This window comes from Alligator mississippiensis, chromosome 8, assembly GCF_030867095.1.
Source record: "Alligator mississippiensis isolate rAllMis1 chromosome 8, rAllMis1, whole genome shotgun sequence".
Classification (NCBI taxonomy): domain Eukaryota; kingdom Metazoa; phylum Chordata; order Crocodylia; family Alligatoridae; genus Alligator; species Alligator mississippiensis.
Genome location: NC_081831.1, coordinates 13,780,149 through 13,807,152, shown reverse-complemented (window position 1 = coordinate 13,807,152; position 27,004 = coordinate 13,780,149). Strand labels below are relative to the sequence as shown.

At 48.8% G+C, this 27,004-nt stretch overlaps 1 protein-coding gene across 1 annotated transcript in view; it reads left to right on the top strand.

Annotated features, from left to right (window-relative positions):
* The first annotated feature begins 462 nt into the window (after positions 1 to 462).
* PRPSAP1 (phosphoribosyl pyrophosphate synthetase associated protein 1) overlaps positions 463 to 27,004 on the top strand; it is a 44,328-nt gene continuing 17,786 nt past the window's right edge. Inside the window, exons 1-3 of the mRNA XM_014601882.3 lie at positions 463 to 627; positions 18,930 to 18,982; positions 21,845 to 21,911. Of these exons, the coding sequence (XP_014457368.1) occupies positions 485 to 627; positions 18,930 to 18,982; positions 21,845 to 21,911 (263 nt within the window). The 5' untranslated portion in view covers positions 463 to 484. The remainder of the gene's footprint in view (positions 628 to 18,929; positions 18,983 to 21,844; positions 21,912 to 27,004) is intronic.

The window sequence follows — 27,004 nt, the reverse complement described above, 5'->3', positions numbered from 1 at the left end:
TTAAAGGAAGGTTTCCCCCGGCGACCCGCACGCGGGGACGTCTGCAAGCCGGTCCTGCTCCAGCAAGACGCAGCTCCAGGCGCAGGCGGCTGCACTCCCGGCGGCCGCCGCAGGGGGCGCTGCCGCCCAACCCTCCTGGCGCCGTCCCCTCCCACCGCCAACATAGAGCCGAGAGGACAGGGGGAGCTAGAGCGCCCTCCCGCGCGCGGCGGCCATCTTGGGTGCTGGCAAGCACAGCCTCCACGGCACAGCCAAGCCGCGAAGGGCCCCTCCTGGCAGAAGCCTGCTGCCAGGCGGAGAGTCTGGGCGGCTCTCCACACCACTCCCCACGTTCGGGAATCCACCGGTCCGCAGTGAGCTCCGTGCCCTCAGTCAAGATGGCGGCGAGGAGGCGTCGCGGAGAAGATGGCGGCGGGGAGCGGGCGGCGCTCTAGCCCCGCCTCTCGCTGCCCGCGCGGGGTCGGCCGTGAGCGGGCGGCGGACGATGCCCAGGAGGCTGCTGCCGCCGCCGCGCCGCCCCGCGCCCCCCCGCCCCCCCGGGGCCATGAACGCGGCCAGGAGCGGCTACCGCGTCTTCTCCGCCAACTCCACGGCCGCCGGCACCGAGCTGGCGCGGCGCATCACGGAGTAAGTGCCCGGCCCGTGTGAACGCTCCTGGATCCGGAGCGGGGCCCCGGGGGCGGGCGGCGGAGGCTTTATGTGGAGGCCCCTTAATCCGGAGCAGAGGTGTGTGTGTTGTGGTGTGAACGTCCCTGAATCCGGAGCAAGGACTGTTGGGTTGCCGGAGTCTGCGCCAGTTTCCTGCTCCCGTGTAAATGCCCCCCCCCCCCCCCCCAATCCGGAGCAGGGCCCCGTCTGAGTCCTCCTCGTTTCCTGCTCCTGTGTGAACACCCCGCAGCCTGGAGCCGCGGTTTGCTCCAGTCCCGCTCCGTTTTGGGCTCCCGTGGGAACGGCCCTTAATCCGGAGTAGGGACGTCTCGCTTCACCTGCCTGGGGGCCGTGGTAGGTGCGCCCCCCCCCCCCCACCCGTGTAAACGCCCTCCCCGTCCGGAGCAGGGAGCCTTTGGGGTCGCTCCCCTGCAGTCCTCTTCCGTGTTACGCTTCCCATGTAAACGCCCCCTCGATCCGGAGCAGGGCCCCGGTGGGTGTCACGGTCCCCGAGTCCTCTCAGTTTCAGGATGTTGTGTAAACACCCTTTAATGTGGAGCAAGGACCCCCGTGGTGTCGCTGTCCTGGAGTCTGCACCAGTTTCACGCTCCCGTGTAAACGCGCCCGGAGCTCAGACCACAGAGACCCCCTCCTCGTCGCGTCTGCCCCAGATGGGAGGCACGGGGCCTCCCCGGGGCCCCCTCGAACCTCCTTTCTAGGGGCACCTGCCTGGGGTCTCGCGGCTGGAAGCGTTTCAGCGCTTGCCCGCGGGCGGCTGGTCCAGCTCCTACGGCCAGGCTGGAGCGGGGAGCGCAGGGCGGCGAGGAGGGAGCCCGGGTTAGTTCAGGGACACGGGAGTCTGCTGCTCCCTTCAGCCCACGTTTCTAATCAGAGCCTGACCTTGACCTGGCAGAAGAATGTTAACTGTAAGTCGTGTTTCGCTGTAGGAGCCGTGTTCAAGAACCAGCCACAAAATGCAGAGTTTTTTCCTTTCCAGCCCAGGACAGCGCTGTAACGTCCTTGTCTTTTGGTCCTTTGCCTTGAATGGAATCGGCTCAAAGGGGACCAATGAGTGGGATCTAAAAGGGGCTTCCCTACGAGCAGAGCAGATTGTTGTTGTCAGCCTCAAAGGCCGCGGCCAGACGAGCGCAGATGTGCGGTATGTAGCACTACAGACCTGTCTGCGGTGCCACACGTCGCACGTGCAGGCCTTCCCTGCACTGAGCCGTGGGGGATTGATCCCAGGAGGTCCTGGGGTCAAAAAAAACCATACCAAAAAAAAGCAGGGTGGCACACATGGTGGCAGCGTGCACTGCCCAAAACTGGGGTCTGACCGTGCTCTGGTTGCCAGCCAGGCTTCCGGCTACAGGAGTGCTGTGGCTGCAGCGCCCCGAGGCCCCTGGGACCCCAGGTAAGGCGCAGAGTTACTGGCCCCAGCCTCCAGTATCCCACCTGGGATAACCTGCTGCGCGGCAGAGCACGTGGAGCACAGGTGTTCCCGAGGGACAAGTAGCAGCAGCACGAGATGTGCCGTGGCTGCTTGTCCCCAGGGAAACAAACTGTGCTTGCCTGCGCTTGTCTAGACGCAACCATCCTGACTTTGGGTTTGGCTTCTGCTCTTGGGCTCTGTTCTGTAGGAGGCAGGGCAGGTTTGCACTTTATAGGCTAACCAAAGTGCGTCTAAATACACTCTTTGGTGAGATAAAGCTCACTTCATCAGATGCTGTGAAAGGATGCATAGATGTAGTTCAGAGTCAGCAACTCAACATGGGGAGACCTCTGTGTTCCCTATTGTGAACAAATCACCAAGATTACTGATGTTCAAATGTCACCCGTACTGCAGCATTTGTTGTAAGGAAGTGTATAGGACAGAAATGTTGCAAAAAGCAAGGGTGCTGTGAATTTACCTCTGCTATTTGAGTGCCTTGTCTAGCTGTCTTGGTAACTTGGGTTTTCCACTTAACACTGATAATCTCCTTTAAATGTAATGTGTAATTTGTTTGGGGGGGAAAGCTTTGAAGGGGAACAGGCTTTAGGTGTCGTTAGTGCAGTAGATGTTCGTGTTGCAGGGTGAAGGGGATATATGTAAATAGGCGCATGCAGGTACTTTATTTGAAAAGAAAAAGCAAAATGTGCAAAACCTGGATCAACTGCTGGAAACGTAACTACTTGTCTTCACAAAGCTGTTTCCAGGATTTTTAAATACAGCATTGCACAGCTCTGAAGACGAGTGTTGCACAGCATTGCACAGCTGTTTCCATGTGTGCGCGCGAGGGAGCATGTTCTTGTAAACTTTATTTTAGCGCAACAGCTCTCCTGTGCTTTCATGCGGTCTATCCCCCTTGCCTTAAAAATCTATTGCTTCAGCATAGTAAACAGCAAACAGTTCCTGGAGGATGAGGAAGTAATTTGTAAAGTGTTCCCCATATGAATGCCTAACCTTCCTTCTCAAATCCTCTGGGCTTTTGTTTTCTAAATAAATTGCCCTCTGGAAGATGGAGTGAGAGAGAATCTGGCTTGGCTTCTCCAGCGCCTCTGCTTCCAAAGGTCAGCTGACAGGGTGCTGAGTCTATATAGCATAACAGCCTTATCAAGTTCATTCTCAGGGATTGAGATTTCCTCTTTTAATTAGATCAAACAGTGATAGATGTGAGAGTTTAAACATGATTGGAATTCTGGTTTTGCGTATGGGAAGGCAGGTGTCCCTAGACACAATACATGATTGTAATCTGCTCCCTGGCTTCCAGTCGCATTTTGTTGATAAATGGCAGCAAAGTCCAGGAAGTGACCTGCCAGCTGTTCTTCAGGAGAGACCCTTTTTTAAAAAAAAAAAGCCATGTCTTTGTTGTGCTGCCTCCAAATTAGATGTTCAGTTAGAAAGGTAGAAAATATTAGGGTCCTTACTGAAATTCTCAAAGCCTAAACACAGTTTCCTCCTCTTTAAGGTTGGGGGTTAGTGATATAGAGCTGTGAAAAGCTTGTTGCGATCTAAAGACATGAAGTTCTCTAAGCAAGGTAGTGGTGGGGGGATTATAATGATATAGAGAGAGAATATAGGATCTGGGTACTTAGCAAGTGTTTTAAACAGTCATCTGACTTACCCACTATGCACTGACTTTCTCCAGTAGGTTGAGGGACTATGCTAGCATGTGTCTAACCACTACCTTGCTTTTTCAGGTGGCAAAAGGTGTATGAGTTAGCTTCACGCTCGGTCTAATAACATCCTGGCACATGCTCTGCTGGGGGTGTCGGATGCACCTTATATAAGAGGTGGAGCAGGCTTAAGGACAAGTGCACCATCTAATGCTGGATTTGTTCATGTAGAGCATGCATTCCCCTCCCATCCCTTCACTCCTGGCCTAGAAAAGTGGTCGGAGGGAGAGTTAATTGTGATGGCTCCAGATCAGTACTGAGCCAGGTAATATGTTCTTCTCAACCTGTGAACTTTAAAACCTTACAATTGCCTGTGAGAAGCCACAAAGATCAGATCAATGCATGTGTATTTGTGCTTTTGTCTCCCTTGAAACGTAGAGAATGGGAACAGCACATCTGAAGACTGTATGTCAGGTGTTAACATGTTAATTATGGCAGAAATGGTAAGGGTGCTACATATGCACTCAACTTTACATGCCTTAAAATGGCAAACCAGCCATAAAAGTGTTCCTTATATGATGTAGAATGTTTTTATGACTGGTTTGTATAACACATTAAATTGAAGCTGATTGTCCGCCCTGGCCCTGGACCTGTGGACACTCAACTTTCACCTTGCTGACGCAGTGATCCCAGGCTGGTAAGTAGAAAGGATGCAATTGGGATCTGATCCCCAATTGTAGGATCACACCTCCTGCCATTCACATGTGCCGGGATCCTATTTTTGACTGCATAAAGGAATTAGCATGGAGGACATGACACGTTACACATCACTTGCTACTTTCTCAGTTGAGAGGGTAGGTGATTGAAGTTAGCTAATGCCTCTCATGCTCCGGCATGTCAGCATGTTCTGGAATGTGATGTTTGCAATGAGTTAATGGTAGCTGTAAGCATGTGAACATCCCAGGCCTTTAGTTGGCTTGCAGCATGAAAAGAGACAGTGATCTAAAGATAGAAGGAAGACTGTGAGCATAAACAACATGGGCTAATAGGGAAAGGATGGAGACTGTCGAGCTCTGTTCTTTCCATCTGGGGGGTAGCGAGCAGTATGTGCTGTCTCTGGGAAGAGCCAGTGCCCCGTGAAATTTTGTAGCAACCCCCTTTAGCTGAGAGGCAGTATTAATGTTCCAGCACAAAGCAACAGCATTGCCTCCCTGTTGGGACCTTTTGGCAAAATGCAGAGAAAAACAGAGAGTGATGTCGGCGGGGAGTGAGGACAGAAGATCATCCTCTCAGACTTTTTCCTTCTGGCTTTGTTTGCTGTATTTTTTTCTGGGGTTATGGGAAGCCGTGGGGAACGGGACTGTCACTTCTTTCTTTAGTGCAGGAGTATTGAGCATATGGCTGGCAGGCTGGATCCAGCTTGCACAGCTGCTGTTATCCAGCCTGTCAAGCTACCGATGGACCACACCAAGTTGTGGGGCCTGGTGAGGGGCATGGACTCCCACAAAATCTAAGGCCCTTGGTCCCCGGTGGTAGCAGGAGGGTGAGTGAGGGATGAGACTCCTGGTCACCCTCCAGCTGGCACTGCCACGTGCCCTGTGCCAGGCTCAGAGCCGGAGCTGTTGCTGCCATGGGCTCTGCTCCAGAGACAGAGCTGCCACCTTGGCATGAAGCACAGGTTGGCAACAGCAGCTCCAGCTTTAGCATGGGGGACACGGCGGCATGTACTGGGAGCAGGAGCCCCACAGTCCAGATCCAGTCCAAGGCAGGAGGTGAGTGACACCCCTGCTTCAGTGAATCTTCACATCCTGGGATAAACTTACATTCTTCAAGTCCCTGGAATTGTATTGGAGCTGTTGGGCTTAAGGAGGTAAATGGATAGCTGAAGGATAGCAGACCGCGTCAGGGGAAAAGGCAAAGTGAGTGCAAGATGGTTCTTAGCTTGAATATTGACATTGAAGAGTCTAGCACAGGGCTTGAGGCACCTTGAGAGAGAGTTTCTGGGTGGTTGGATGGAACCAGTTATCCTCCTTGTTTGCATAATATTTTTACACTCGCTAGCACTAAGGTCAGGGAGAGCCACTCATGCCTAATGGATTAGTAAGAACAGGAGAAAACCTGCACAATACTTACTGCTGGCTCTAATGCCTCATTCTCCTAGTGACTGGAACGAGTGATGCCTCCAGAAAGCTGGTCTAGCTGATTAATTCCAAGTGCTAAGTGCCTCCTGCGAGGTTTATTGCTCAAATCTGTGGCCGTGTTGGTGGAGAGGGTGCAGAATTGTGTTCTCAAGAGAGCAGGAGTTATGTAAGCATTTGACCTGATGCTGTGAAACCGTATCTGGAGGGGAGGAAAGAAGCATTAATTCCTATTTATCTCCCCCTCCTATTCAAAATCAAGAGAGAAATCAAACTAGACTTGCAGTTCTTGCACTAGGAGGAATGGCTATAATCTGTATTCAAGAATTCACTTCAGTCTTGGAAGCCATTCAAACTCGGGCTCTGGCTTTCCTTGCCCTCTGCTGCTCATGTTCAAGGACGCTGTCACTGCACTTCAAGACCAAACCTAGTCTGGAGTCTGTAGCACTTTGGCCCATTCTAAACAACCCACCACACTTTTGGTATATTCACAGAAGATGCACTAAAGGAAAGAGCACTGTTACTGGGACGCCAGCGCCAGAATAAAAATGTATATCAGGTTTAAACAACATTTTCTGTTTAAATTAATCTTTGCTTGTATTCAAGCCTCAGTGTGAATCATGTTGAGAGATAGTATATTTTGGGTTTGTCGCAGAGTGGAAGAAGAGTATGCAGCAGAGAAACCTACCCACGCTTTTGTGTACTTCATTATGAAGGACAAGTAAACCAGAAAACTCCAACCTGGTGCTGCATATTCAGGGTAGCAAGGCTCTGTGCTGCTTGGCCTGACCATCTAGATGAGGTCTTGTCCAGCGGGGTCCATAATGGCTTCTGTGTCATGTGTTACTGGTTATAGTGTGCAGAACTGTGCCAGATGCTTCCCCGAAAGATGAAGCAAGACGCACATCTTGTCATTGAGAGTTTACAATGTAAATTGTGAGCGGCGCACAGCAAGTGAGGATGTTGACGGGGAGCAGTGGGAGGGAGGCACAGAGAACAGCTTGTTATGCTGCTAACATGAAACACCTTCTGTGTATCTAGAAAGGGTTGGATGTATTCTGCAGTGGCACCAAATGTATCCCACATGGCAGAGTTATGCTCCACAATTCAGCTCTTCAGAGGTATTTGGGGTTGGGTTGGGAAGAAGACCTAAACCTTTGCTAGCACAAGCCAAGTACTTCCGGTCCACTTCTGGGTTCGCCACTGAGCACATGGAGGGCCCCCCCACACTCCTGTGGGACGCTCCATGCACCCCAGCATCACAGCATTCAGGAGCTGCACCTGGTACCTTGAGGTGTATAGCAAAAACACTTAAAGCTGTGTCTGTGGCCGAATCAGCATCAAATCTTCAGATTCGGATTCAGCCGAATCGAATGGGGGACAGTGATCCAAATCAACGAATTGAATCATTGTCTCTGATTCGGGCCGAATCGAATAGGGTCCACTTCACACACCCCTAGTAGGAACCAACCTTAGTCCATCCTTTGCCACCTCTATCCTGTGAATTCAAATTTTGTGGCTATAGAAATCAATAAGGCATCTTGAAAAATGTGCCATTTGTTGCAGCCAGATGCCTGGGGAAGGGCACTTTGTGACCCAAAACATCCCTTCCAGTTATGCAGTTTGTCCAGTAAAAGATATCACTAGGAAAGTCTTTGCCTCATACATTTCCTGGACCATCATAGCTACAAGCAATACGTCAGCCTCGTGTGCACGTGTGTGCATGTGCGCGTGCGCACTTACTCTTGTGGGAACTGCCTACAGCTGACTTCTTGGTCTCTGGCTTTCCGTGCAATAGGGAGCTAACTGGATTACAGCGCATATCTCCTTCCCTGCTCCATGGAGCTGAGCGACAGAGGTTTCATGTTGTGGCCGGGAGAGGGTGGTGGGAGTTGGAGTAGGCTGCTGAACTGAATTCCCTGAAGAAGAGCCATCATCGAGACCTGAGCTGATGAGCTGACCCCAGTTATAAGCTTCCTTACATCCGTGGGGAAGGAGGTTCTGAGACGGGTCATCTGAACAAAGGTGTGGGAGATGGAGCTGGGCAGCCTGAAGGGCAGTGCAAATGAGCCTGTCCCTAAAAGTAAGCAGTACTCCTTATCCCTGAGTGTTTTCAACCACAAGCTACTGAAAATGGGATGAAAAAGGAGAGTCTTTTCATTGTTGATAGGGAGTTCATTACCATCTTGCCAGGAGGTGCTCTGACTGTAGTGTTTGAATTCACATCAGCTTGTTGCATGGTCTTCAGTGTTGCTTCAATTTTTATCACTGAATTTTGACTTGATTTTTAGGGCCAGCAAAAAATAACTCCTAAGTGACTGGACGTCACCTTGTGGGTCTTGCTCTTGTCTTGACAGACTCCCACAGAGATCTTTCTCATAAACAGCTTCTCACATAACCCAGTCACATCTACAATATTATAACACAACATGACCTTTCTTCCCTCCTCCCCCAACTTGGTTTCTGAAATCCATAATCAGAAAGAAATTAACTTTTGGTGATTTGTTGCTGTTAAGATTTGATGTCTCAAATGTTAAGTCAAATCTTGTATTGGAATGCAGATTTGGATAAACTACCCCGTGATCTTTTTAAATAATTAAAAATAGCCTGTGGTGTGCTTCTCAGGTCTGCCTAGAGTTAAATTTCCTTCTCTGGACAACACCTCCAGCGAGGTGCATTTCAGAACCTGACTGACAGACCAGTTAAAAGCTGATTAATAGTTTGGTGGTTGCACTGGGAATGGGTGGCTGGATTTTTAGTGAAGTATCTTGTAAAGTAAGGTGATTCAGCACCTTTCCAAAAATACACCATGACCATGGCTGAGGTGGTATTACAGGCCCTTTGACACCTGGGCCCAGTGCTAAGTAATACACTGGGGCCATGTTGTACCTAGTCTTTCACATTTATTTTTGTGACTTGCGTGACTCCGAATGTTCCTGCTTTGTTTTATTTAATAAAACACAGCTTCTATCTCTGGTTGAAAAGAGAACTTATCACATGGCACAAAAATGGTTGAACCTGAGACAGGATTGATGCTAGAAGCGGTCATCTGCTAATTTAGCAATGACTGTTTGCTGGATAGGATTTTTCTTCCTGCTGTAATCAAAAGTATACTAGCCCAAAAAGGCTTTTGTTGGTATCGCTTATTTTGCTTGGAGAAGTGATGCATACTGCAATAGGAAAACGACTCTGCCTGCCACTGTAGGCTGCATCCCCTCTCTAGGAGCATTCATTGGCCTACAAATAAATAATAAATATGTTGGCAACCTTTTCTAGTGTAGGCCCAGCCCTGGTTTGCAAACGGATATTGTTGCAAGCTAACTCCAGTGCCCCGCATTCATGTCATTTAGCTGTTAGTGTTAAAGCTGAATGTGTCCTCGAGACAGTTCCATCACTTTTGAAAGAGGGCTTGGGGGGCTGGAAACCTATGTGAGGAGAGAAGGCAGACGAGGAATAGGGATGAGAAGAAAGAGAGGATAGAAGTAGCGCTCAAGATGAACATAGCACTGGTGAGTTTGAAAGCAGCCATCAGATACTTAGCATTGTCACTTATCTCTGTCCCACCCTGGACTTATCACTGTCACTGTCCCACCTCAGACTTTTGTACCAGCTTCCCTTTGACAGTCTGTGATCACATGTGGAATTCAACCATTGCAAAAAGGAGTGTGATTCTCCTCTTTTTTGGAGGAATCAAGCAACTGTTAACAACTTTGGCCCAGGGCAGGGGGTCAGACTTGAGACTTGATGAAATAGACTGAAGGGCCTGAACCTGTTCAGCCCCCACAAGAGAAGGCTGAGAGGGGATCTGGTGGCCATCTACAAACTCACCAGGGGGGACCAGCAGAAAATAGGTGAGGCTCTGTTCCCCTGGGCACCACCTGGGATAACAAGGAATAATGGCCACAAATTGATTGAGAGCAGGTTCAGGCTTGATATCAGGAGGCATTACTTCACGGTTAGGGCTGCCAAGCTCTGGAATAGGCTCCCAAGGGAAGTGGTACTCTCCCCTACCTTGGGGGTCTTCAAGAGGAGGTTGGATAGATATCTGGCTGGGGTATTATGATCCCAGCACTCGTTCCTGCCCACGGCAGGGGGTCGGACTTGATGATCTGTTCAGATCTCTTCCGACCCTAGAAACGATGAAATCAAGGTTTTATCAGTATTTCCCTGAAGGCTAAGGTCTTGGTCTTGCATTTAAGCACTGAGAAACTGGTTCGCTAAAAGGTGTAATGTAGATGCACATACCCATTTAGAGGGCTTTGTATGTGTTGCCTTTAAACAAAGGCCTGGATTTGTCTGAACTGCTTGAATCCTGTGGGCTCCAGTGTTTGTCAGCCCGTGAATCAAAGGTGCAGAGACAAAATGGTGTGGCTAAAAGTTACCTTGAAAATCCTCCTTTAGTTCCTCCGCTGTTTATCCACAATCAGTGTTTTGGGCTTTTTAGGACTTGTGAACAGATTGGAGCAGTCCAATAGCTGCTGAATTCTGGTAGCCTCTTAACCAGGGGCGGGTAGTTATTTTCAGCAGAGGGCCGCTTACTCAGTTTTGGCAAGCTGTGGAGGGCCGCATGGGTTGCCTCATCCTTTGACAGGTGCCCTGCCCCCTGGTTACTAACTTGGGACCAGAAGTCCTACCCCCAAGCCCCTGACTTTTGCTACCAGAAGTCCCTCCCCTTGCCCCCAGAAATACTCCTTTCAGCGAGGGGTTTTGCCATCTCAGAACCAGAAAAATACCGTATTATATTCTAAAAATCAAACATCTACAATATTCATTCATTTGATTTAAAAAAAATGTTTTTGTCCTGATTTACATGCATTTGTGTAGTATACACAGAGGTGATCATACAATAACTTAAAATGAAGTCTTACTCTTGTATACCCTGGGGGGGCATGCGTGGAGAGGGGTGGGTACAGGTTTGTGGGTGTGTGGGGAGAGGTTTCGTGGGGGGTTTGGATAGGTGTGTGGTTGTGGGGGGAGAATATGGGTTTGTGGGGTGTGGGTAGGTATGGGATTTGTGTGGGGCTGTGTGTGGGGGAGGGTGCCTGGGTTGTGTGGGGTTGGGGGTTTGCATGTATGTGTGGGTGCATGTGTATGATGGGGTGTGCTTGGGGGACTAGCCCTATGAATACACACTCTGTGCCTCCCTTACACCACACACACACACTCTCTCTCTCTCTCTCTCTCTCTCTCTCTCTCCCCCCCCCCCCCCCCCCCCCCCCCCCCCGGCTCACTGGTGTGGCTCCGTGCTTCAGCAATGCAGCCCAGGGCTACGTGGTGCTGAAGCTGGTGTGCAGCGAAGCAGTGAAAGCTGGGGCAAGCAGAGGCTTCCAGTTGGGGGGGAGGGGAAGGGGCCAGGGCTGGGCCAGCCTTACTCCTGAGTCCTGCCAGCTTTCCCTGGGTCCTCCTGCCCCTGGCTCCTGTCATCTTTGAGCTATGGTGCAATCACCTCTAGATATGCTATGCAAACACATGTAAATCACCCAGGAGCAGATAAATATTATTTTTCTAAACTTTTTAGGTGCCCTGCAGGCCAAATAGAATGGCCTGGGCCTGCAGGCTGCATTATGCCCACTCCTGCTCTTAACCCTTCTCTTGTTTCATTGTCCACAGCATTGATGAAATGGGAGGTTGTCTCTGTGGCCTGTGCTTGTTGAGGGAGACCTGTCTTGTAGCCTGTCTTCTTTCAGGGTGCTACTGCTTAGTCACTGTCCCCTACTCCATTGATTCTGAAGTCAAGTCTGGGAGCCTGATATTTTCCTGCTCTGTGGAGCTGGGGTCTTGCCAATATGACTTCTCAAAGCATTGCAGACCTCTTCTTATTTTACACCATGCAGCGTGGAATCTGCCATCTTCCATGAGGTCTTCACTAAGATCTCTCCAGCTAGACTACATTAAAGGTTGCCTGACTGCTTTGCTGCCATTGAGTCAGCGGTTGGCAGGGGCATCAGGGTGCTTGTCTCATCAGCAGACAAACAGATCGAATTGCTTGCTGATGAAATCCAAATGCAGGTGTCTCCAGCCAGCTGCTCATATGGCTTTTTTTGCATGATCCTGGAGGAAGAAGCTTGAGCATTGAGGCATCTCTTCTCTGTGCGTTTTTTGCTTTGTTTTTGTTTCTCTGCACTCATTCGACTTAGATGTCAGGGCCGTGGCCTGATAATAAAGCCAAACCTCAGGGATGTTAAGGTTTCTCACTGTTTGTGGTTTGGAGAGCTGCAGGATCTTGTCAGGCTGCAGAATGGAAACTAATGCTGTCCAGGGCTCTCAAATGAAGGAATTATTTGCTGTGAAATAGCCAAGGAGTTACCCATTCAGATTTATTGGAGCTTGACTGGGTATAGCAGACAGCCCACTCTAATTAGAAGCCACGGTGCAAAGACTCTGTCTCCACAGAAGTCACATGGATGTATCCTAGCTTGCTCAGGTAGTGAGAGCCGTGTACCTGCAGTAGCATGAAGCTCATTGTGTGCTGCAAAGCCTACCTGGGAAGCTAAGTAAATTAGGGGTGCACCAATAGAGATTTGGGGAGCTGATACCAATAGCTGATTTTTAAGGAGGCATTTCAGCCGATACCGGCATATCGGGCGCTTTCCAATACAGCTGCCTCCAGCTAGTAAGTCCATTGTGGTGGAAGGGGAGAGGGGAGGGGAGGGAAGGGGTATGGGGGGGAGCACAGATCAACACCCCTGCGGTGAGGGAAGGAGCAGGGGCAGGCGCTGCCCAGCTGAGGCGGGACAGGGTGCAGGACAGAGCTGTGGCTTGGGGGTGGGGGATGGACTCCTGCTGCTGCTTGCACCCTGGGAGGGCACCAGGGTGGTGTGTGCCCGCAGATCTGTGCGGGGCGGGCAGGCTGCAGCTGCAGGCTGGAGTTGGGTCTGCACCAGGCTCTTCTCGGCAGGTGCTGGGCTCGGAGCAGGGGCTACAGAGGGGGCTGCAGCCCCTCCAAATTTTGCCGTAGCCACACTCCCAGCACCACCACCATGATGCGCCCAGTTCAACCCCAGCTCACCACCTTGCCTCCACCCACGTGCCAGGAAGAGCAAGGGGTGTGCCGGGTGGGTGACTCAGGGAGCAGGGCTCTGGTGAAATTTGGGGTGGTTGCAGCCCCTTCTGTAGCCCCCACCCCAAGCTCAGCCCCCACCGAGAAGAGCCTGGCACAGCCCCGGCTTCAGCCCACCCGCTTCACCTCACACAGATCCAGGCCCCCCCCCCCACCCTGCACCGTGCCCTCCTGGGGTGCAAGCAGCAGAGGGAGCCACCCACCTCCCCAACGAGTTGTGGCTCCGTCCCTCATCCCGCCCTGGCTGGGCAGCACCTGCCCCTGCACCCTCCCTCACCTCAGGGTTGTTGATCTGCACCCCCATGCCCCTTCCCTCCCTGCTCCCCTTCCACCACAATGGACTTACTAGCTGCACGCAGCTCTCTGAGTGCTGCGCTGCAGCTGCACGTACGCACGAGCATTTATTGGCCAAATTAGTGGCTGCATCAGGCCGATTTCTGATACGGCCAATTTCATTTATATTGGTATCGATCTGATATCGGACCAATGTATCAGTGCACCTCTAAAGTAAATATTTGGGTAGTTTAATCTGCTCTGAGTGGTATGCTGTCCTGGCCACATTGCAATCACTAAAGCCAGCTGGTTGCAAGCCATCTTAGATGCATCCACACACATTGTTGCTGTTTTCCAGGAAGGTGCATCTACAATCATAATAAATTATTACTGACTGACAGGCTTCATGCAGCAGCAGGGTTTTGCATTCTGTACCCCAGGAGTCAAAATGGGGCCTGGATCATCTATCTGATATCAGATAACAGCCCAGAGGATGAGACCTGGGACTGGGATTAGATCTGGCTTTGCACCTGATTCTGTCACTAACTATTGTTGTGAGGCATTGCCACAAACAAGTTACTTGGACTTTGGGCCTTGGTTTGCCCATCTCTAAAATGGGCATGAGGATTCCTTTCTGGATGAAGTAGTTTGTCATATGTGAACAAAAATTTTATCAATCCCCAAGCAACAGTAAAAACTGGGCAGACGATCGGGTATCCATGTACCTGCTATGCTCCTTGCTAAACTAGACTTTGTTGGTTGTGCATACCATCTGCTATTGCCCTTCAGATGAGGCAGCAGTCAGAAAAATCCCTTGTGCCCAACACATATGGCAGTTCAAAACCTAAAGACAGCTACTGCAGAGTGGTGGAGAAGTCTGGTGTCCCAGCCTCTGGTCACTACTCCAATATGCCCTTGGCTACATCCAACCTTTGCAGCCAGTGCTATTGCTAGACACTGCAAGCACCTTTTAACTTGCTCTTTGCTTACAGCATCCCTAGGCGGCAAAGAAATTTAACTTGCTGTTTTTTGGGGGGAGGCTTCAAATGCAAATATTCATTGAAACAGCCTGGTTTTCTTTGCGTTGATGTTGCATTTTTAAATCAGGTCTGACCAGATAAATTTGCCCATATGCTGCCAAAAACCTCCCGCCTTGGGCCAGAGTTTTATGTACAAAACATATGATTTTTGTGGTTCTTAGCAAGCAGTAATAAAATTAATTATTGCACACTTAACCTCACCCTACACAGCTGTGCTAATTATGGGATGCTTCCTGGCTTTGCAGTCTAGCCTTCCCAAAGAGTACAGCTAAAACAGGCTTGTGGTGTAAGCAGCAGGTTCATTGTTCAGTCCAAAACTGGCTTTGTTGAGGTTAGTCTCAGTTGCAGCAGTTGTGTGTTCATATAAATACAATGAAACAGTATATAGGGAAGATAATGGCATAATCCACACAGCAAAGAATGCATTTATTTATCAGGCACAAAACCACAAGCTGTCTGAAAAAGCCAAGAAGCCTTTTACCTTGTGCCTTCGTCAGCTGAACCGAAACCAAATGGGTGTCCCAAATGTTTTGCGTACACACAGATGCTGCATCTCAGCAGGGATCTCTAGCTATGCTACATCCAGAACCAAATGCCCATGAATTAATTACTTTTTAATACAGTTAAAGATTAAATCCATCCACCTAACCTTATAGAAGCTGTGTAGTGAAACCTACTTAAAGGAGCGCTTTTTAAAAAAGCTTATCAAAAGGATCTTTGTTGAATAACAACGGGTATGTTCCCTAGCATATTAAATAAAAAAGATTCCCATTGCTGGATAGTTTTATGTGCTTTTGACATCAGAAAAAAAAGCTGTGCTTGCTTCCCTCAGACATGCTGAAGAATGCCTTGCTTTTGAAAGCTTGTCTAACTTTATCCCAACCATGCAGTTGGTCCAATAAAAGAAATCGCCCCCAAAAAATCCTTGCCTCTTGCAGGTCTGTGAAATTGCAAATGCATAGTAGTGAGGATCAGAAGCCATGGGAGACGATAGGTGTGAGACATACCACCCCCCCACCTAGCTGTCTCACATCTATTGTCTCCCATCACCTGTGATCCTCACTGCTATGCATTTGTAATTTCACAGACACTTGCATTTTGCATATTGGCTTCTATTCCAACCAGGAGAGCACAAAACACCAGCAGACTCCCCCTGTGCCTGAAGAAAAGTGTTTGTGCCTAAAAGCTTGCAAGGAACAATTTTTCCAACTATTTAGTTGATCTAATAAAAGATATCACATTTACGCAAAGAACCTTGTCTGCCTGTGTCCTGGGGCATTTAAGGTCTCTATCTGACGCAGGAAGTCTACAGGCCGATGAGAGGTAAAGCACTGCTCGACCTTGTACTGGCAACCGGGGATGACCTAATCAGCGACCTAACGATCGAAGGGAAGCTGGCTGACAGTGACCACGAGCTGATCACCTTCACCATCTGCCATAAGTCAGTCAGTAATACAGAAGTCCTCAACTTCAGGAAAGCTGACTTTGACAAGCTCAGGAGACTTGTCAGTGGGGCCCTAAAGGGCCACAGCCCAAAGGGGAAGGGAGTTCAGGACAAGTGGTTGCTCCTCAAGGGAGTAATCCTGGATGCGCAAGTAAAGTCCATCCCATCTCGGAGGAAAGGCAGCGAAAGGGCACAGCAGCCCCCTTGGCTCTCCAGGGAACCAGCAGACCTCTTGTGTCTTAAAAGGAAGACGTACAAAGGATGGAGGACTGGAACCACCACCAAGGAGGAATACTCTGCTCTGGTCCGGACCTGCAGAGAGCAAACTAGGAAAGCCAAGGCTGCGATGAAACTTCAACTGGCTACAAATATCAAGGACAATAAAAAGTTCTTTTTTAGATATGTGGGGAGCAGGAGAAAAAGCAAGGGCAACACTGGACCCCTGCTAAACCAGATGGGACAGCTGACAACCGATGCCCAGGAAAAAGCAAACTTGTTAAATGGGTACTTTGCGTCAGTTTTTCACCAGTCCCATGGGATGCCCCTGCCCACTGTGGGTCAGGGAGGCCAGGGTGAGGGAGACTCCTTGCCCTCCATGGAAGCTACGTCGTGAAGGAACACCTTGACAGGCTGGACACCTTCAAGTCAGCCAGCCCTGATGGTTTACACCCCAGGGTACTCAAGGAGCTGGCAAGCATCATAGCCCAGCCCCTGGCACAGATCTTTGAGAACTTAGGGCGCTCTGGTGAAGTGCCCAAAGAATGGAAGAAGGCCAATGTGATGCCTATCTTCAAGAAAGAGAGAAAAGTAGACCTGGCAAACTACAGGCCCATCAGCCTTAACCTCTATCCTGGGGAAGGTCTTGGAAAAGATTATCAAAGAGGCCATTCTTAACAGACTGGCTGACGGCAACATCCTAAGGGATAGCCAGCATGGGTTTGTTGCGGGTAGGTCTTGCTTGACCAATCTCATTTCCTTTTACATCCAGGTGACCTATCACCTGGACAAGGGGGAAGAGATTGATGTCATATATCTTGACTTGAAAAAAGCCTTCGAACTGTATCCCATGATCACCTCTTGGCAAAACTGGCTAACTGTGGCCTTGACCTCACCACGATTCGCTGGCTGGGTAACTGGCTCTGCGGTAGGACCCAGAGGGTGGTGGTTGACGGAAGTCAATCATCATGGTACCTGTGACCAGTGGGGTCCCTCAAGGCTCTGTCCTAGGGCCTATATTGTTTAACATCTTCATCAATGATGTGGACATTGGTGTCAGAAGCAGACTGGCCAAGTTTGCTGACAACACCAAACTCTGAGGTAAAGCATCCACACCTGAGGACAGGAGGGTCATCCAGGCTGACCTTGACAGGCTCAGTAAATGGGCGGATGAGAACCTGATGGTGTTCAACACCAAAAAATGCAAGGCTGTCCACCTTGGGAGGAAAAACCTGCAGCATCCTTATAGACTCGACAGTGCTACGGTGGCTAGCACTACAAATGAAAGGGACTTGGGGGTCATGATTGACCACAAGATGAACATGAGCCTTCAATTTCATGCTGTGGCTAGCAAAGCAAGCAAAACGCTGGCTTTCGTCCATAGATGCTTCTCAAGCAAATCCCAGGACGTCATTCTCCGGTTGTACTCGGCCTTGATGAGACCGCAGCTGGAGTACTGCGTCCAGTTTTGGTCTCCGCAATTCAAAAAGGATGTGGAGAAGCTTGAGAGAGTGCAGAGGAGAGCCACATGCATGATCAGAGGTCAAGAAAACAGACTTTATGATGAAAGGCTGAGAGCTATGGGACTCTTCAACCTGGAAAAGCGCAGGCTCAGGGGTGATCTGGTGGCCACCTATATATTTATCAGGGGTGCTCATCAGGATCTGAGGGAACGTCTGTTCACCAGAGCACCCCAAGGGATGACGAGACCGAATGGTCACAAACTCTGCCGTGACCCATTCAGGCTGGACATAAGGAAGAACTTCTTTACTGTCCAAGCCCCCAAGGTTTGGAATAGACTGCCACTGGAGGTGGTTCAAGCACCCACTTTGAACGCCTTCAAGACCCATTTGGATGCTTATCTTGCTGGGATCCTATGACCCCAGTTGGATTCCTACCCCTGGGGCAGGGGGCTGGACTGGATGATCCTCTGGGGTCCCTTCCAGCCCAAATGTCTATGAAATCTATGAAGGCATTTAAGACAGGGGCGGGCAATTATTTTGGGCAGAGGGCTGCTTACTGAGTTTTGGCAAGCCATCGAGGGCCGCATGACAGGCAGCCCAGGGCAAATAAAAATTTTAGAAAATTAATATTTTTAGGGGCTCTGCCGGCCAGATAGAATGGCCTGGCAGGCTGTATCCGGCCCCCGGGCCGCATTTTGCCAACTCCTGCCTTAGAGCAACACGGCTACAACCAACATGCCTGAAACATGCACGACTCAGTGGAGCATTTCATTTGGAATCTGCCCCATTTCATCTTTAAATGTACTCTCAGCCAGAAAAATATGCCTTTTATTGAAACCCTAGAGAGATGGCATCTGATAAATCCTGAGAGGACTGACTGAGAGCTTGCGGTTCTTAGTGTGTCACTAATCTGTAGCAAAACAGTGTGTTCCAGCTTCACCGTGTAGCTTTAGAGTAAATAACATGGTTAGGGGAGTACCAGTAGCACTAGTGAAGGGAGCCTTGATATTTTGGGTGGTCTGTCTGGCAGTGTTCAAAGAGGGCATCAGGAGCCATTCAGATACGCTTGACTTTTAACATAGATATTTGTTTGGACATCACAATTTGTACTTTTTTTACTGGGTGTTTTGTTTGTTTTTTCCTTTGGTAATAAACTTGCTGTAACTTTCAGGCTCTGGACAATATCCTGTCTTCTGTCCATCTCTAGGGGATAGGCAAACATAGCAATTGCATTGGTATCAAATCATACAGCTCTAAGATGTCATGTTGTCATTTGTGTTTGCTTCTGTAGAGATACAAATGTAACAAAACCCTTATTATTTAAAGGGTTAAAGTTGCAGCCATTTAGCTGACTTTTATCATTACAGGAAGATGCAGACATAACTGTTACATCCCAGCAGCTGATCGGAGAGCGGAAACAGTACTTCTCCCTCCTATTTTAGAGCACTTGAAAGGTTTATTTGTTTCTACCCTCTTCGTACGTGAAGACACCAGGGATATAGCAAGTTCGATTAATTTGATCTATAATTAACTTCCTCTGTCTTCCCTCTTCAGGCGGCTTGGTGCTGAGCTGGGAAAATCTGTGGTGTACCAGGAGACCAATGGAGGTAAGTCAGACCTACTGTGCTTATGAAAATGTTCCACAAGTAACTTTAAAAAATAGTACCAAATCTACTAACCACATCACAGAGACATAAGGATGACCCGGTGACACGCATTACAGTGAGAAGTGTTACGACTTCAGTCAGGAGAGCCCATCTGCTCCTAGCTCTGCCTAATTCATCTGTGATGCTGGGCAGTTCGATTCAATTTGTCTGTGCCTTAATTTCCCCAGCCTGTAAAGGGACTGCTTTGTTTGTGAAATACTGAGAAAGCAGTGGAGAAGAGCTACAGTAAAACCTTCATTATCTGGCACCCACAGGGAATGGAGGGTGCCAGATAACAAAATATGCCGGATAACTGAGCGGCCCAAACAGGCATCTTTGCCTGTTCGGGCTGCCGCCCGTCCCGCCGTGTGTGGGGTGTTGCTGCCTCTCCTGCTGTATTGCCACCCCTCCCACAGGCCCCAAGGAACAGGGAGCGGGGACCCGCACAGCCTGCTATGCCCCCGGGCTGTGGGGGGTTGGCAGCGCAGGCTGCTTTCCCCTGGGCCATGGGGGCTCCGTGAAACTGGAAGTGCCACAGTGGGCACTTCCAGTTTCACTTTTACCTTACAAACCCTAACAAGCTGGCATGCCGGTTAACGAAGCATGCCAGCTTGTAAGGTGCCGGTTAACACAGCTTTTGCTATAAAATCTAAATTCAGATAATTGTTTTATTGCAAAAAAAAAGAAAGGAAAGAAAGTCCAGTGTCTGCTCTTTAAACTTATTTGAATCATAAGATGGGATATTTCTGTCCTATCACACTAAAGAGAGTGCAAATTTGAAGAGTTCCAAGAAGAAGTATGTTCTGGAGGTTTGACCTCGTCTCCTATTTCATCGTATTAAGTACTTGTCTTCAGATGTCAGAGTGCTCTGTTGCAACGCCTTTATTAGCCAACAGTAGAGCCCAGTGGCTTCACTATAATTTAGCAGTTGCAAGCCCTTCTCTGCCGTATGTATTAAGGGAATACAAAGAGAGGAAAAATGATATGTCAGAGTACCCAAAGTGGAAGTCTAGACAGTGAGTTCTGTAACTGGAGAGGGATCCTAGTTCTGAGAGACGGTCCGACCCAAACAAGATGAAACCTTGTGCCAGAGCAAGGCCTGGCCGGCTGACCTCTGCAGCTGCATGGTGCACAGGGTGATATATAATCCTGTAAGTAACTCCAGTCCTAGGTATCAAGTCCTTTATATATCTGTCATAAGACCTTGCCATGTGGATACCTGGCATATTGATTTGGTGCAACTGTAAGTAATGCACCACTAATATTGCATGGATGAGGCCCAGGAAGAAGTGGATAATGCCAGTCAGCATTCCTCTGAGCTGCGTGATGTGCACGGCTGTGCAGGCGCGCTCGTGCCACACTGCCAGGCATGCCTGCGCATGCCACACAGAGGGAATGCTGATGCCAGTGTACTGACCCAGCTCCATCAACAGACCCAGTGGGTGGTGGTGCTGCCTCTTATGTTTCCAGAGCATCACTCCTGGCTTGTTCTCTTATATTCAGGAGCTGCCATTCTAACTTCTGGGTACCGATCAGGTCCCTTCCAGCAAAAGCACTAGCTTTGGTTCTTGCTTGCTGCCTCCTTGCATTGAGCCTTATACTGGGGCATTTGCCCCAGGGTCCAAAGTCCTCCTTCCTCATAGCAGATGGTGAATCTTTCAGCTATCTAACCCCTTCAAAGCTATCAAGATTGGCCAAATGGTTGGACTTTGAAGTTGGCAGCTCGGTAAACTTTCCCCTTCTCACTGCCTGTATCCTCTTGTAAGGTTTTTAAAAAAATCATTCTTGTATGGAAAAAGAATGGTTAAAAATAGCCTTCAAAACCCAGTGGGCCTGCTCTCACTTGCAGAGCTGCTTTAGAAGCAGCTTTATTGCAAATTGGCATTCGAGCGGTAGGCTGAGATGAATGAACTGGAGGCTTTGATTTCCAACATGCAACTTTCCATTCCCTGTCAAGGTTGACATTTCTGCTTGCTTCACAAGGAAATTGTGTGAAGGGGGAACAGGGAGACTTATTCCCACTTTGAACTCAGCATTGCTAATGGTCCTGTACCCTCGCCCACAGGTACAGAGATGATGTTGAATTTAAGGCAGGGATTTGGCGACCTGTGGTGGCATCAGGGATTGGCAGTGCACGGCTTGACCCAGTATGTCTCCTCTCTCTGCCCTGCACCCAGCCACTGATTTCTTCACCCCCCCCACACACTTCTCCACAGCACCCCTGTTGCCTCTTAAAGCATATGCCACCCACTGTTGCCACCAAATTCAACTCTCCCCTCTGCCACTGGGGACAGGAATTTGTGACGTGGTGGCAGCAGCAGCAGGGTGTCTAGATGCTGTGGTGTAGGGAGAGCAGTAAAGAGTCTGAGTAAAAGGTCTTATAGATGCTTTGAATGTGATAGTTCTGTGTTCACTTGGTGTGGCACCAACAGCTGTCAGTGCTAAGAGAAAGGAGGTAAATACCTGAGCACAGCTTTATGCTCCTTCATGCTGGCTATAAGGGTTGAATGGTTCCCTTCTCCCCCATAAGGTTATTGCTGTTCAGACTAATAATATAGGGAGAACTAAGCTACATCACTGGGACCTCATACAAACTTGGTTCCCAAGGCTGGCCACCCTTCTGGAATATCCATTTGGCTCTTTCCTTCAGGCTTGCCTAGGCTGATATGCAAGTCTTCTCTACATTGGTGGGTTTTTGTAACTTCTGTTGCTCTCACGCCTTCCCCCTGAACATAACAGCAGTTTTGCCCAGCGCGCTGTTTAATGCACTTCCTTCTCAAGCAGCTCGGTTGATAACTGACTGCATGTTTCTGTCCTCTTCAGAAACAAGAGTTGAAATAAAAGAATCCGTCCGGGGCCAGGATATCTTCATTATACAGACAATACCCAGGTAAGCGACCTATGGCTTTGTTTTACAACTCTGATCGCGAGTCTATCTACAGGGAGTGTCCTGGAATTTCCAGCTTCGTGGCCTTGTTCTGCAGTGGGTGTGGTGTGTCCGTCCCCCTCTTCTCCTCTCTGCTTGTCAGCTTAATAACGTGTTTGGATTTTTTCCCCCAGTACTGCTCTAGCGTTGACTTCATTTCAGGCTTGAAGGGGGGTATTAAGCTGTTAAAATTCCCAGTGGGTCAGTTGCCATCACAATCAGCTGAAAAGCTTCTCATCAAACGTTCTAAGTGTGGCACTTCAAGCACCAGCAAATAAAACCAATGGTTTTCAATAAAAACTTCCCTGCTCTGTGCCCTGCTGTCCTCCCCAGCTCTATTGCTCCATGATCTTGATGGGCATTTCCATCTCAGGATGCGTAATTTCCTCTGCCTTCCAATTACTGAGCAGCAGAGCTGGCAACAACAGGAGTGATTGCTTTCATTACAGGTTGAATTGCTCTTGCCTTTGATTGTAATGATGTGAAGTTGAATTCATGCTGGAGCGCTAAACTTCCTTCCTGTGCTTCTATAATTGTGAGCCCTTCTCTTCTGGTTGTTATCCATGTCTTAGTACTTTCTTCCTCAGATGGGCCTACTTTTGTTTTCTGGTCAGGGCTGTTCTGGTGTTGGTTAGAAAAGTAAAGAAATACTGGAGATTCACTGTGGGTTGGAAACCCACCTGCTAGTATACCGAGAATTCTGGCTTAGAGGGTAGATGGGCTGTTCAGAGAGCAAAGAGTTCAGCTTAGAGTTGTGTAGCAGATCTCAGGGGGTCTTGCCAAGCGATTAGTTGATATATCCTGTGAACGCATTTTTTTTCCCTGACCTGCATATACAAGGTCCAAGTATTAAAACTCACATCCTTCTGAAGGCTTGACTTTTTTTAAACAAAGACCTCAGTGCAAAGGCAGCTTGGATCTTTCCCAAGAGAGGCGGCTACTAGGCGTCTTTCCCTCCCTAGAGAGCCATGCCGACGTTCCTTACATTCAAGTGGGGAAAGAAGTCATGTCCCTCAACGAGCTTGCAGATTCCAGCTGGAAGAAAACCTGCTGATATTATCAGGTATTTGATGCAAACACCACCTTCCTGTCGCACAGTCCTAATTAGGAAGCTGTCTTTAATACTCTGTAGTTTAGAGCTGTCTAAATTAAACTTACAGATATGGTATTTTAGTCAAAAAGACAAATCATAGAATCATAGAAGTAGGGTCGGAAGGGACCTTGTAGATCTTCAAGTCCGACGCCCTGCCTGGGCAGGAGGGAAACTGGGCTCAAGTGACCCCAGCCAGGTAGGCATCGAGCCACTTCTTAAAGACCTCCAGGGTAGGAGCCAGCACCACTTCCCTTGGAAGTAGGTTCCAGATCCTAGCCGCCCTGACTATGAAGTAGTTCTTACGGACGCGTAATCTGAACCTACTCTCCAACAATTTGTGGCCGTTATTCCTTGTTATCCCGGGGGGCGCGAGGGGAAACAAGGTCTCCCCCAAACCCTTCTGGTCCCCCCTGGTGAGTTTATAGACAGTCACCAGGTCCCCCCTCAGCCTTCTTTTGTGAAGGCTGAACAGGTTCAGGTCCCGTAGCCTCTCATTGTAGGGTCTGCCCTGCTGTCCCCGGATCATACGGGTGGCCCTCCTCTGGACCCTCTCGATGTTGTCCACATCCCTCTTGAAGTGGGGTGCCCAGAACTGGACACAGTACTCCAGCTGCGGCCTGACCAGTGTCGCGTAGAGGGGGAGGATCACCTCCTTGGCCCTGCTTGAGATGCACCTGTGGATGCACGATAGGGTCTGGTTAGCCCTGCTGACCATGACCTCACATTGTCAGCCCACGTTCATCTTGGAGTCAGTGATGACTCCAAGATCCCTTTCTGCCTCCATGCTCTCAAGAAGGGAGTTTCCCATCTTATAAGTGTGTTGCTGGTTACTACTGCCCAAGTGCAGCACCCTGCACTTGTCTGTATTGAAACACATCCTGCTTTTGTTAGCCCACCCTTGCAACCTATCCAGGTCTTTCTGCAGTCTTTCCCTCCCTACTAGCATGCCCACCTCACCCCAAATTTTGGTATCATCAGCGAATTTGAACAGGTTGCTTTTCACCCTGTCATCCAAATCACTGATAAAGAAATTGAACAGTGCGGGCCCAAGGACTGAGCCCTGGGGGACTCAGCTGCCCACTTCCCCCAGGTCGAATCCAAAGACACTTGAGCAGAAAGGAAAAAAAACAATGTCTCACTGTCACCTTGTCAAGTCCACTGCATTTCTTTGGACCTGAATAAATCATTCTGAGCAACAGAAATACTCTTCCTGTCTTTAAACACTTTCCCAAAGGGACAGGCCCTCCAGATGAGGAATCATGGCAGTGCAGGGAAGCAATCTCTTATTCCTCTGCTGTGTTTGTACTTTACTACATTGCTTCAAAAGGGTGGGCTGAAGGTTGACTCTTCTACATTACATTTCAGCCTGCTTTTGAGGAGTGCGAGGGGAGGGGGCTGTATCAGATTGCATTCTTATTTTTCCACCGTGATCATCTTAAGCAACACAATTTGCTATGCCAGTATTTTTATATACCTGATGAAACAGTAGTATTTGTAAGATGGAAGAGTTGATGATAAATGGAGATGGCAAAAGCTGAAAGTGACCTGGTTGGTGGGATAAAAGTGGAATGAGCCGCACAGCTCCGGAAGTGTTAGCATACATTGTATATAGAATTGCTCTTTCGTTGAGCTGGTTGCGTAGCCACTAAAATTAATAATCTCTGCGAATTTTGCATGAAAGACTACAACATTGTAGAGGTCTGGGATAAGAATAAAAGATACTGGAGACCAGGAGACTGTCAGTGCTAGCAATGGGTGATGGTCCACTACAGAGGATAGTAAGTAGGTAAAGAGAGGAGGGAAGAAATATATGGTTATTAAAAGTCCCTGGTAAAAAAAAAACACAGACTCAAAGTATGCTAACTGCAGAAAACCTTTTGTGCAGGTCTCAAGGGGAATAGGTATTTTTTCAGTATTGCCTTCAGAATGGAAGCAAGTATAGGATGAGATGAATGCAAGGAGGCAGAAGTGATGACGACAAGCCAAGTAAATTTTAATTATTTTGACAGCTTGCACAAACAAGAACCATTTGGCTTTATAGCTTCAATCTAGAAACTTCTGATGCACTTGCCACTGAAGATTTTTTCTCTTTCTCCATTAGTCCTGCCTTGATTTATCGCAAGGGGTCTTTCTGAAGAAGCAAATATTACCTCCGTTATGGAAGGTTTTTAAATTTAAATCAGTGGGACTTACCCCTATTTGCTTTGTCCGTGTGATTTTAAAATTATAATGCAAGAAAAGATTTCTTAAAGCATGCTTCAGTATTAACTTATAACCGGGTTTTAAGAGGGGAACAAAACAGCCAAATACTGATCACTAATATCATCTTGCTCTCACCTTCCAGTACCAGTGCCCTGATGAAGCCACTGAAGGAAAGAAATAGTCCTTTGTCTTTCTACATGGTGGGGGGGTTGAGTTTTATGTAATTCTTGGCTCCGTGTTTTCGGGCAAACAAAGCTTTTTTGTGTGTAAATAGGATTGCGTCTCGAGCCAGCCGGGTAACAAACCAATTCAAATGTTTGTAAATGAAGGAGCCACAAATGGAGGTTAATTTACAGAGAGACAGGGAAGTAATGAAGAAAGAGTGATGGAAGTGGTTAGTTGTATAACACTGGACAAGCCAGGCGCAAAGTGAATGGCCTGCCACATCTTGGGCACGTCAGCCAGGAAGGTTAGAGGGGGAAAAGGGCACTGTGTTAGAAAGCAGCACTTGCTCACTTGAGGCATCTACAGTGGCTCTTCTTCTTGGAGGGGATGGATGCATTCTGGGACCTCAAGAGTGGAGTCATCACCAGGATGTGTGTTACCATGTCCCACAAGAATTGGCTTAATTTGTGTTTTCTCCTGCCTCTGTCAGAGTACACAGCTGAGTTGTCCCCTAAGGTAGCTACATAGATGCCTGCTACTGCAGCCTGGTAACCTGTTGCTGAATTGATGCATCATTGGAGAACTTCCCCTGGGATAGCTGGTATAGTAGGTTGGGAAGGGACATCTTTGTTCCCAAGAATATTGCTGCATTTTTTTGCCCATAGTGTTCATTTTCCATAAGGGTCTAAATTGCTTTTCTCTTCTGAACAGCAGCATCAAAGCTTTTTTTTTATGATAGACCAGAACAGGATATGTGGAGAATGAGCTTACTAAATGTCAAGAAAATCTTTGATGCCACTCTCTTCTTCTCTCCCAAGCAAGGCTTAAAATAAGATTAATGCAGATAAAGCCTTAGCTGGTGAGTTGCTATGGTACTTAACTTTGTACAGCAATTCAGTTTCTCCTGGGAGAGTTGCTGTTCTCCCAGGAGCGACCACGAAGCTGCATCCAGGTGAGTGTGGATGTGTGGTTTGTGGCAATGCAGACCTGTCTGCAACACCACATAACGCACGTGCAGGCATTCCCCCCGCTGTTACCTTGCAGCACAAGAGAGGGTTTGACCCCAGGAGATCCTGGGATCAAACCCATGTTAAAAAAAATTGGGGTGATGCATGTGGTGGCAGCACGTGCAGTCCCAAACCACAGCCTGACCAGCCTTCTTGCTATGACTGCAACCCTGGGAGGCCCCCAGTTAAGGCTGCCTGGGCCAGCATGGTTGCTGGCTCCAGCCTCCCCTACCCCACCTGGGGTAACCTGCCATGCCCCAGAGAGTGCATGGCACGGGTGTTCCTGGGGACAAGTAGCAGCAGCACAAGGTGTACTGCTGCTGCTTGTCTCTGTGGAAACAAATGTCCGTGCTCGTCTGGATGCACCCTAAGCATACAGCTAGTCATCTTTTTTTCTCCCAAATTAAAAAAAAAAAATAATCTGGGCATAACCAGGGTTAAATCACTTTCAGTAGAGGTTCTCCTTGGAGAGCAAATGTCTGTACATGCTGACAATGCAGGCTGACCCTGGGCTATCTGTTAGCCAGTCAGAGCTGCCCTGTTTACTGCTATCTGTTTTGCCAGGCAGACCAAGCACACACTTTTTTTTT